This window comes from Macaca mulatta, chromosome 2 (assembly GCF_049350105.2).
Source record: "Macaca mulatta isolate MMU2019108-1 chromosome 2, T2T-MMU8v2.0, whole genome shotgun sequence".
NCBI classification, from domain to species: domain Eukaryota; kingdom Metazoa; phylum Chordata; class Mammalia; order Primates; family Cercopithecidae; genus Macaca; species Macaca mulatta.
The window spans coordinates 12,058,875-12,070,901 of NC_133407.1; the positions used below are offsets into that span (position 1 = coordinate 12,058,875).

Below are 12,027 nucleotides of genomic sequence, written 5' to 3' on the forward strand. Positions count from 1 at the left end.
CAATGAATGGATAGTATTTACATTCATTATCTCATCCGAAGATCATAAGAACTCTATGGATTTGGTGTTATTATCTTCATTTTAGAGATGAGGTGATGGAAGCAGAGAGAGGCTAGGTCACTGCTTCGGGATCACATGATCATTAAGTGACGTCTAGCATTTTGCCTCCAGAGCAAAGATGGGCCAAGGACCAAATGTTTCCAGCGCCGTTAGTGAGGAGGAGGCCAGCAGTGACGTTGGTGAGAAGAGCGTCAGGGGAAGGGGGAAGGCAGTAGTCAGACTCAGGACTGAGCAGCTGATCACACTTAAAGCATTAACATGCAAGTCTCTGGTGAGTCAGATCCTTAGATACTGAGAAACTCTAGGGTTGCTGTTTAAGTTCGATTGCTGGTCCTGCAATGCCAGACAGTTGGGCTGGGATGGCCCTGCTGTGATGCTGACCCACTATGAGGTTCCCCTTGAAGCCAACACCCTCTAATTTGTCTCTCTAATGGCACTGCTAAGTGCTCAGTGATTGTTTGCATTATCTAAAAGTACAGTTTTCCCGATGTGATGCCATAGTCCTTACCCCAGCGGTGAGCTTTAGCAGATGTGTGTGGGCCTGGTAAGGGGGGCATGGTGAACACTGGCACTTATTTAGGAAGGAAAATCATAGGGCAGCTGAGCACGTGGTGCCTTGTGGGAATTACAGGCACAGTCCTAACTAGAGAAGAGACATAAATGAATTCCCAGAGTGAAGGAAGTAAAAGTGATACCTCATCAGACAGCTGTTGACAAAACAGCTCAGTGGTATTGAATGAGGAATTTCTGCATACAGGCTGGAAAAGGCAGGGCTGGGATTGGAGTTTGGAAGGATAACTTCTGCCATGAGAATACATTCAGCTCAAGTTAACAATGCAACTCAGTTCCTGCAGGACTTTGACTGACACACTTTTGCTAATCACAGTAAATGCTTCATAAATATTTTTTGATAAATGAGTGGAGGTTAAGTAGTTATTGATGTCAAAAAGGCCCAGCAAGAATGCATCCATAAGGGTCTGGTCACATGTCTTTAAGCTCTGGATTACGAGGCAGCTCTTTCTTAATGTCAGCAAGTGGAAGTATGAAGTTAGCATTTAATAAAGATTTTAGAAATTATTATAACAAAGGCTTAAATTACTAGATTAAATAATTTTAATATAGAATGTTTGGTTGGATTGTACATATCGATTTTTTGAGCTTCTTAGTTGTCTCTGCTGGGGAAGGAGCCAAATGTGAGACCCACACTTCCCTCCTGGGCCCCACCACCACTTGATTTCAGGTACCTAAGGTGTAGCACAAATTAACTTCTCTGTGTATGGTTTGCTAATGGGATCTAGCTCAGTGGAGGAAATGACATATTCACAAAAAGTTCTGGAAGCGACTCTTCAACCCCAATACAGCTCATTATATACATATATATCATATATATGATATTATATATATGCTATATAGTATATCATATATATGCGATATGATATGATATATATGAGTATATATACTCTCATAAAGCATGAGAATTCAGGATATAGAACTCAGGAAGATATTAGAGCAAATCACTGAAATCCACCAGAAACAATGCTCACATTCTCTCCAGAACATTGAACACTTGCCCTGATTAAATTCCAAAGCGAGAAGAGAAAGCAAGGGGACTGGAAATCAACTTGACCTGCCCACTGACCCTGACTCATGTGATCACATTTGTGCTGTGCCAGCTCCCTCACTCACCGCTGTTGCTGCGTTTCCTTAGGTCATACCCGCCTCCTGGCCCATTGGCTTCCTCAGGAACCTCCACGAGATCTGAAGTCTTGCAGGAAAGAGGAAAGAGCATGGGATGAGCAATGTTATATCTGTGGGTCAATTGAGCAGAGATTTTGGTGTAAGAGAGCTTAGGTAGAATTTGCATGACACCTAAGGACCCAATGATTGCTGTCGTGGCTGTTTGGCTAACTTCGGAGAAGCTCTGTCCACTAGGGGGCACTGTACCTCCCTTCAGGTGTCTATGGCAGGCTCAGGCTTGGTGATGGTAGGTATCCAGTGAGTGTTGAATGAATGTCTAGAAGCACAGGCCACAGCCAGGCTTCTTCACAGGAATAGGTAACAGAGAGAAATCAGAATTCCTGTCCATATCCTGTCACTTAAAATTTTCAATAAAACGCTAGCTCTTTCTACAGGTGTTTTAAATAATAGTTTTAGAGAATGGGATGCACTATGGAGAGATGCACTACTTAGGTACAAGTTAAATACTGTTTCCACTGCTGCAAAATTAATTGTTGTTATAATATGTATCCTGACTCTCTTTTTAAAGTAAGTCACAATCGTTCTTCCACTTAGGTTACAGAAATAACAAGAACAAAAACAACAATAATAACAATAACAGCTCTCTAAATAGCTAATGGTTCCTGATCATTTACCGCGTACTGTTTTTAAGGACTTTATAGATACCATCTCATTTATTCCCCAAATTAATCCTATGGTGGACCAATTTTTCAGAGAGGACTCTGAAGCCCAGAGAGAATCGGTAGCTCTATTTGAGGCCCCACAGTTAATACATGGTGGAGCTGGGGCTGTGGCTCACAGGTGTTGCCTCCAGAGCTCGTGCTCTTAAGCATTGTGCTTTATCCATTGGTGTGCTAAAGCATCTCTGTGGGCTGGTGAGAGTCTCATGGTTATCACACTGGTGGCATGAAATGGATCACCACAGGAGTTTTACTCCATGGAATTGGCAAACGCTACAAATCAGGGTCCAGCTCTGACCTGGTGGTTAAACGTTTATTAGCATACCACTGAGTGCCTCTTTCAAAGGGCCACGTGACCCAGTTTCTGTCTAACTGGCTCTATCCTCTTCAAAAGAGGAATTTAGGGGGCCTCTGTGGACAGTCATATCTATGTTTTTTTTTTTTTTTTTGAGATGGAGTCTTGCTCTGTCGCCCAGGCTGGCGTGCAGTGGTGTGATCTCGGCTCCATTTCCTGGGTTCAAGAGATTCTTGTGCCTCAGCCTCTCAAGTAGCTGGGATTACAGGTATGCACCCCCATGCCTGGCTAATTTTTGTATTTTTGGTAGAGACGGGATTTCACCGTGTTGGCCAGGCTCATCTCGAACTCCTGACCTCAGGTGATCTGCCTGCTTCAGCCTCCCAAAGTGCTGGGATTATAGGCATGAGCCACCGTGCCTGGCCTGATTGACAGTCATATTTTTAAAAACTATTTATTTATATCTTATGGGAGAGGAACAAGTTATCTTCTTAGCTCTCCTAGCCAGCTCTAGAGCTCTTTAGCACCACCCTCCAGAGACTGATTTTTGTTACAATTTAGCTTTAAGATTTTTTTTCAAACACTGTGACTTTCATGACATAGCAGAAAGAAGAAAAAAAAAAGTCACAGAGTCTCCAAGTCACTCATGCCCTGCTCCTTTTGAAGCTCACAATTTCTATACAGAGGTTGGTTTGTAGATAATTTCACTTATGTTAATTTAATCTTACGAAACTGAAGATTACTCATAAACTAGCCAACTAACTCCCAGAATGTTGTTTGAATTTGGTTTCTTCTAGCCTTCCCAAAGCCATCAAGCCTTTTATACTTTAGAACATTTGAAAGTACATTGAGAAAAACATAACAATTTGGAAACAGCCAAGCAGTGACTTCTCAACAATGTAAGACAAATGCCTCTGCAACCCTGTAAGAAAATAAACCTGTGGAACAAAGCTTTGCTATGCAGGAATATGTTAACTTTAGGACATAAAAATACTAAAAATAAAATAAAAAAAATAAAAAAATGCAGGATGCTGAAGTTCATTATCACTGACCTGCAGGCAGGAAACAAAATCACTTTAAAGTACCAATCAATCTGTGTCTCTGTTTTCTTCCTTTGAGGATAGTTGGACTTTGGGGAAAGAGTGAAGTGACAGATCTTTAAGTACAGTTTGGTTTGTCTTTGTCTCCCTGCAGCTGTCAGAACAATGCCTTCACAGAGCTAAACTCCAACAAATATCTACTGGTGGAACCAGTGCCAGTATAAGTGGACGGAAATAAATGGACATCCCTTTGACATTCAGAAAACTATGCTTTTTTCTCCTAAAACCAGTCTGTAGGGTCCAGATGTTGCTAAAGACAAAGCTGTATTAGAGATGAAAGCAAACTGGACATCCCCAATTGTCCTTCTGGTGGTCTTACTACTTCTCAGCATCAGCCCCAAATGAGGAGGCTGACATGTTCATTGCCTACTATGGAATGTTTCCAGGGAGGTCTGTTTGTCATAGTCCAGCAAAGCTCAGAACCACAGGAGCAGCCATCTACTGCTCATGCAGATAGATCAGAGCCATCTCTGGGGAACCGTCTCTCCGCAATTGCCTCTATGTGCTGACTTTTCAGTTGCCCTTCCATCAATGCCGGCCTCACACAAGCATGGAGAGGCTTGCACTGAAGTGAGATGACCTCCCGGCTCTCACCAAAGATTTGAGAAAGGCTTGTTTAGAATGCTGGTCAAAGGGGACAGAGATCTCTCTACTCTGACCAGTTGTGTTTGTGCTTTTCCTTTGACTGCTGGATGGCATCTACAAACAGTCTTGCCTTGTAAGGGGAGATCGTTACAGGCTGAGAGTGAGCTCTGTGTGGTTTTGGGGAAGCAACTCATTGACAGCAATGGCTCTCCTCACTCCCCTGAGAAAGGAGATGCGATGTGGTAGGTGGGATTAGGGAGATGAGTAGCGTTCTTGGATCTCTGTTTCAAACTGCAAACTTTAGTTTTTAATTTAACTCAGTAATTCTCCAACTTCAATGTGCATCAGAATCACCTGGAGGGTTTTTAAAAATGGAAATTGTTGGGCTCCCCAAATCAGATTTTCCGATTTTGCAGCTCCTAGAGAGAAACCCAAATTTGCATTTCTAACAAGTTTCAGGTGATGCTGATGCTGTAGATCCAGAGACCACACACTGAGAACCACTGATTTAGCTCATTGCCAGCCTTCTATTATAGAAGTTTAGGCAGTTTTGACTGAGGAGGGTGCTCATTCATTCATTGATTCGTGCACTCATCACATATGTATTGACTCTATGAAGGGCTGGCAGAACCTGGGCCTTTATATTGTTACAAAGTTCTCCAGTGGATTCTGATATGCCCCAGCATTTGAGAATCACTGGTATAAAGTAATGAAAACACAAAGCTGTGAATAAAAGAGTCCTTGCATTTAAGCAGGTTAGTCTAATTGAGGAGAGGACTGGGAAATTGAGAGAAAAATCAAACAGGAAAGTGAAAATTACCAAGCAATAGATAACCAATGGATTAATGAACTGGATGCTCCGGGGGACCAGGGAAGAGGCAGGTGCCCAACCAGACCCAGAAGCTTGGAGAGATGTTGTCTGAGAGAGGTGGAGATAGTTTGAATGTCTGAACAGAGCATGACTATGCAGAAAATGGAAAACTGTGCCCAGAGCTTAGGGTGTGAGAAAGGAAGTGTTGTGTGGATCCCGGAGGATTCTGAGATCAGTCTTCAAAAGTTCCTTGTTAATTCTTCCTCATTCTTCACACATTTCTTGAGTATTCACTATGTGCCAGGCACTCTGTCAGTCCCTGGTGTAATTAGATGAATAAGGAACGGGACCTAGATACTCACCAGATACTCAGCATTTATTCAGGGAATCGACACAATAGCAGATGAGTACAATGCAATCATGTATATTCCTTAAGAAAGGAATTCTTGAAGGCTTGTGGGAGGAGCAACTCACCATGCTTGGGGCAGTCTGGGAACTGTTCATTGTTGGTGTAAAAATAGAGTGGGTCTTAAAAAATTTCAGCTCGGTGGAGCAACATGTTCTGAGTCATAGATATGTTATAGGGCTTGGGGCGTGCAGGGGAAAGTGGGTTTTTAGGGTAATGACAGGACTCATATGCCATGCCTAAGAGTTTGGGCATTGTTGTTCTGACATAAGCAACTTAATAGAGGATTTTAATTAGGGAAGTTGTGCAAAGCCTTTCTTTAAGGGTTGATAAATCAGGGGGCACTGTTAAGGGTAGGCTCAAAAGGGTAGCACAGTTATTTCTTTATAATAATCTGAGTGAGAGATTATGAGGTTCAAACCTCTAGTACTGGTGATAAATACTAAGGGTATCTTTGATATTATTTCTGAGGTTTGAATTATAGGACCTAATCCCTAATGGAATATGAGTTTAGTCTGAATCTGCTGATTTTGCAATATCTGTAGGACTGGTTCGGGCTTGGGCAAGAGGAAATATCTAAGGGAGTCATCAGTGTAGAGGTGGTGCTTGAACTAAAGGAATGTGACAGAGGTCAACCAAAAAGAAAGTAGAATAAGAAGACCAAGAAAAGCAGACCCCTGGGAACACTCCAACTTATGGAGTTACAGGAGGACACGTCGGAGGGCTGAGCAGAACAGGGAAGTTACCCTTGAGTAAGTCAGGGGTTTCTAACACTGCCCAAGCATGAGTGGCTCTGGGAAATGCCCTTCTCAGGTAACATACTTGTTTGTTAATGGACTACATCCTGTTTAACTTCACAATAACTCAGGTTGAAAGAAAACACTGTTAAGGCCTGGATGAGTAATGAAAATGAAATAGCTGGGTTCAGTGGCATGCACCTGTAATCCCAGCTACTCAGTACACTCAGGCAGGAGGATCGTTTGACTCCAGGAGTTTGAGGCCAGCCTGGGCAACACAGCAAGACTTCATCTCTAAAAAATTTTTTTGAGTGAATTAAAATAAAGAACAGTAACAATTGCCATTCATTGAGTGTCAATTATGTCAGGCCCTGTGCTAAACACTTTATGTGTATTATTGTTACCCAACCTAAGCAGCCTTTATTTATATATAAATCCTACCCACGGATGCTTTGTATACTTTCATCACATTAGCACCATTTTTATCCTTCTTTCAGTAAAAGAATTAGCATTATCTTTTGGATGCCAAATGACAATGATCTCCTCCCTAAGGAGGTAATCAGGTATCTTAAAATGACACACATTATCCCCTCACTGCTTTGAGGTAATGTCTACTGAAGCAAAACATTTTTCATCTTTACTATGAAATGTTTCAACACTCATATGACACAGTCACTATAATATCCTTAACACATGTTTGTTACGTTCTCAATCTTAATAAAATGGGATAAGACATATAAAAGTGTATTTTTAAAAAAATGGTAAACAAGGCCACCATTGTCAAATTTCTTGGCTGTTGAAATTTCTTCTTCAGAAATAAGTTGTGAATTCGAAGGGTACAAAGCTATGTCTTCCTCTTCTTTTGTGTCCCCTACAGTGCTAGTAAACTGTAGGCCCTTCATTCATGTCTGCCAGCTGAGTAGAAGAAAGAACTATCTGACATCAATTTTACGCACAGTAAGGAAAAAGAGTAAAAATTATTTTCAGTGGCATCAGGCGGAGGACCTATAAACCTACCTACTTGCCTACCGACCTACATTCCTATTCACCTGCCTGCAATCTTGTGGCTTCACCTGCACCCAATGAGGAAGCTGCTTCAACTCGGTCTCTGAGAACCCCTCCCAGGCGTGTGCCCTGCCCCTCTTCCCACAATCCACCTAATCACTTGATATTGAGAGGACTCAGTGGGGCAGACCATTTGAAGGCTCATCTGTGTCTTGCCTGGAAGCTTCCAGTCCAGCAGAGGCTGCAACAATGGAACTGGTAACTAGGTGCTGGCTATCCTAAGTGGCCATGTGAACTGGAAGGTCCTTGCCTCTTTGCTGGAGGAATGGTGGCTTTCAGCCTGGGCTGCAGAGTTATATGGCATCTTGGAGTATTTATGGAAATTCTGGTTGAAACAACCAGAGACAAGATGATGATAACAGGTCACAGAGATGCATGCGACAGTCAGTGTAAGTCAGATGGAACTTAGGAGAGGTGCGTGGAAGGGTGAGTGTCCCACAGAGTCATAGTTCAGGTACCGTTGAGAGGGCAGGTTTTGTGTGCAATCAAGAGGCGTGCCCTCTCTTACAGAGAAAAGACAAAAGATGTGAGAAATAGCTGTGTCTTTGAATTGGAATGTAGCTAAAAGGAAAACTGGAAATAGCCAGGACTTCCAAGTTCCTGACCATTGTTTGAGCCAAACATTTATGTGTGTTGACTCATCTGTTATCTAATATTGGTGGGAAGGTAAAGGAGAGGGGGTCCACGGGAAGGGTCAAGAAACATGAGGCCAAGGGGATGGTCTTTGGGCAGGAGAGTAAAATAATCCCTGGGTGTTGACAACAGGAAGTTAATCCTTAATGGCTCAAAACACTTTGGGTTTCTCTTTGGCAGGTGCCTGACTCCCTGCAGACCTGTGCTCATGAGGCAGTTAGGTGGAATCCCCCATACTGGAGTCCTGAGGCCCACTCTGCCCAGGACCGCCATAGACAAACTGAGGAAGGAAGAGGATAATTACAGAGGTTCTGTGAGGTGAGTCAGAGCCACTGCCGGAGCTGCCCTTCTTTGTCCTCTGGGCCAGGGAGGTGCCGAAGCGGAGGGTCTCGTAGACAGGGTCCACCTTATTGCCACAGGCTGCAACAGAAGAGAAAGTTCATCTGAGGAAGCTCATCTGAGAGGACCCAGCCAACTGCTTACCACATCTCCTGGGTGAACAGCACCTGAGAAGCAGGCTCTGTGCAGAGGACCTCAGCCTCTGTGTAGACGGGGCTTTCACGGCCAAGTGTTCCTCACAGATGCGCCCCCATGCAGCATGCTCCCGTTTGCAGGTCCTGCCATGTACCAACTAGTACTCTGCTCCCAAATTCTTCCTGATTGGATTTCCTCTTTCATTACTCCTCTCTAATTTCCAGGTTCTTACAGGGACCAGCTTTATTTCCTCTACTGGGAGGCTGTGCTCACCAAGGTACAAAGCCTTGAGACACAAAGTTTGCAGTAGGAGGCAACTGTTTTAGAAATAACTTGTCACTACTGAGCCTCATTAATTTCTAATTGAAAGCTTTCTAATTTACAAATTTCTAGTTTAAAACTTGCCCCCCTGAAAAAACAAAAATAGATGTCGAGATTTTCAGAGAGAAAAAAAATAATAGAAGTAAACTGAAAAATATTGTTAGAGAAGAAATCCAAGCCAAAGCTATCAATAAATATAGGGTATCTTTTGATCTTCATTAGAGAATAATGTATTCACTGAGCTCCTACTAAGCATTGGTGTATAACCTATATTTATTTTTTATAGCAATTATGAAACGCAGCAATTGCTGTTCTCATTTTGTGGGGGTTGACAGGTCAAGTAACTTGTTCAAAGACACGCAGTTGTCAATAGGGAGCTGGGCTTTGAATCTGGTCTGGGGGATGCCATGCTCTGTGTTCTTTCCACTTCACCATGTTGCTGACGGTGGGATTACTAAGCCTTTGGGACTTAGGTGTTTTCTGAGCTTCATCAGGGAAAGGATGAAAATTCCTGGAGAATTTGGTCCACTTTATGTTTCCCTTCCAGCAGAACACACAGTCATACCCCAAACAGCCACCAAACAAGTACACAGATACCCCACGGGTTTTGCAGCCCTGGGAGGAAGCCATTACTAACTTTGCTGCTTCAAACTCAACTCAACCCATCAATGTCCCGACTCACCAATGGGCATAACTTCTTTAATGCAGCCAAACTGTTCATGAATGAGCAAGGGGGAGCTGTAGTAACGCCGAAACCCCTTTGGCTGGAGAGAGAATGAGGAAGGCAAGGGGTTAATGTCAAGGCAGATGGAGAAAATCATACAAGAGCTCCCTAAATAAAACCAATTGGTTTCTCCAGGAGCACCCTCCTGTCTCCCATTAACATGCTGATTTATCCTATAATTCCACAATTTAACCCCAGCAGGGACACAGAGGCAGGGAGGAATAGTGGCAACAAGCAAGTTACATTCTATCCAGAAAACAAGGTCCTAGCCCTGACCTCCCCAGTCCTGCCTGTCCTCCTTCTGCAGGGCACTGCAGCCTCCTTTGTATCCCAGATCCTCATTGCCTCCTGGATTACAAGCGGACTGCCACATATTATTTCACCACAGTTGGTTATTGTGGTTTGTTAAAATAATATAAATAAAAGAAAGGCCTGGGCGTGGGTAAGTAGACCTCAGAGGGAGGCCTAAAAGCTCTTGTATATCTGAAGAGCTTTACCCAGAATCATTTGCTCTGTGTTCTGGATTCTGTTCTCTCTTTTTCCGACCTCTCCTTCATGGTCTGTCTTGGCTTATGGGAATCACCACTGGAGAAGGAGAAGGGGAAGCAGGGGAGGCAGAAGTTTGAGAAAAGAGACATTGCGAATCAGAGTAAATAGATAAACTAAGAACCTGGACTCACTATACGCCACCACTGGATGGGAACTTGGTGGCCCAGTCCCTGCTAGAATTCCAGAATCCTCTGTAATGTTCCTGGAAAGTGGTGTCCCTTGTCAGTACACTGTCACTGATGGTAGAGGGTGAAGGAGCATTCACTAACCTTAGAGGCAAGACATGATCTTTTATCGCTAAGACTTAGTATCCACTGATGTTAGGCCTTTCCCCAGGAGCCTCAAAGGACAATAGAGTTACTCTTCTAAACTTTAGGCCTAAAATTTTTTGAAGACAGCTGTTGATGTCCTGTCTAATTATTCTCTAGGGTAGACATTCTTGGTACTTTTTACAATCCTTTGGCCATCCTAGTTTCAAATACCCTCAAATTTGTGTTCTGCTCTGGATTGCTTTTTGAAAAAAAATTTTTGAGATAGGTTCTAGCTCTGTCACTCAAGCTAGAGTGTAGTTGTGCAATCTGGCTTACTGAAACCTCTGCCTTCCGGGCTCAAGTGATCCTCTAATCTCAGCCTCCTGAGTAACTGAAACTACAGGCACACACCAACACACCCAGCTAATTTTTAAAATTTTTTTTTTTTTTTTGAGACAGAGTTTCGCTCTGTCGCCCAAGCTAGAGTGCAGTGGCACGATCTTGGCTCACTGCAACCTCCACCTCCTGGGTTCATGCCATTCTCCTGCCTCAGCCTCCTGAGTAGCTGGGACTACAGGTGCCCACCACCACATCCCGCTATTTTTTTTTTTTTTTGTATTTTCAGTAGAGACGGGGTTTCACCATGTTAGCCAGGATGGTCTCGATCTCCTGACCTCGTGATCCACCCACCTTGGCCTCCCAAAGCGCTGGGATTACAGGTGTGAGCCACCGCACCCGGCCTAATTTTTAAATTTTTGTAGAGACGGGGGTCTCACCATGTTGCCCAGGCTGGTCTCGAACTCCTGGGCTTAAGCGATCGACCCACCTTGGTATCCCAAGTGCTGGGATTATAGGCGTGAGCCATTGTGCCAGACTTGAATTGCTTCTTAATCAGTATGTGGCACCAGGACTGAAGCCCATCCTCCTGAGATGGTATGATCAGCCATCTCAAGGGCCATTCAATCTCCCTTGGTTTGGCCAACATGATTCTGTTAAATTGGTGCTGATATTTATTACTCTCTCCTCTTTTGTGTGGGCTTAGCTCTTATCCTCTCTTGCTACCCACTGAGCTGACAACCAGGAAAGCACTAGGGTGACCAACCATTAGTTAGCCTGGGGCTTAGGGGGTTCCTGAGATGCACGACTTTCACTTTTAAAACCTGAACAGTCCCAGGATGTGGGACTTTCAGTATTAAAACTGAGAAAGTGCCAACCTGGGAGAAGTTGGTCACTCTATTAATGACCGTGACTCCCTTTCAAGGTGGGGCACTGTTGATTAGGTTGACAAAGTTCCTTGTCCTTGTTTTCTGATGATGCCAATTAGGAAACCAAGCTGGCAGCCAGTTCTGGGGTGCTTTGCTCAGGGTTTCAGGGAAGGACTGCAGCAGGCAAGTGCCCTAGCAGGGAGGTGTGGGCCTCACTCCTGGCACAAGCCCTTACCAGCTTGCCCATGCACCGCTGGGATGCCAGGCCATCTGTGCACTTGTGGTGGATGCTCATCTTACAGGCTTTGCAGCGCAGTCCATGCTTAGCATTTGTTCCTGTCAGGCACATGGCAAACTTTGGTTAGGATACAACCTGCCCTTTCCTGCTGATTAG

The 12,027-nt window shown here is 43.8% G+C and overlaps 1 protein-coding gene across 2 annotated transcripts in view; it reads right to left on the reverse strand.

Annotated features, from left to right (window-relative positions):
* The window catches only part of STAC (SH3 and cysteine rich domain), a 176,016-nt gene that overhangs the window by 53,068 nt on the left and 110,921 nt on the right, over positions 1-12,027 (reverse strand). The window contains exons 3-6 of one of the 2 annotated variants that reach the window (XM_001101503.4): positions 11,869-11,969; positions 9,587-9,668; positions 8,414-8,529; positions 1,747-1,825 (exon numbers count right to left, since the gene is read on the reverse strand). In XM_001101503.4, the coding sequence (XP_001101503.2) occupies positions 1,747-1,825; positions 8,414-8,529; positions 9,587-9,668; positions 11,869-11,969 (378 nt within the window). The remainder of the gene's footprint in view (positions 1-1,746; positions 1,826-8,413; positions 8,530-9,586; positions 9,669-11,868; positions 11,970-12,027) is intronic. The other variant, XM_077991250.1, reaches the window with a different exon arrangement.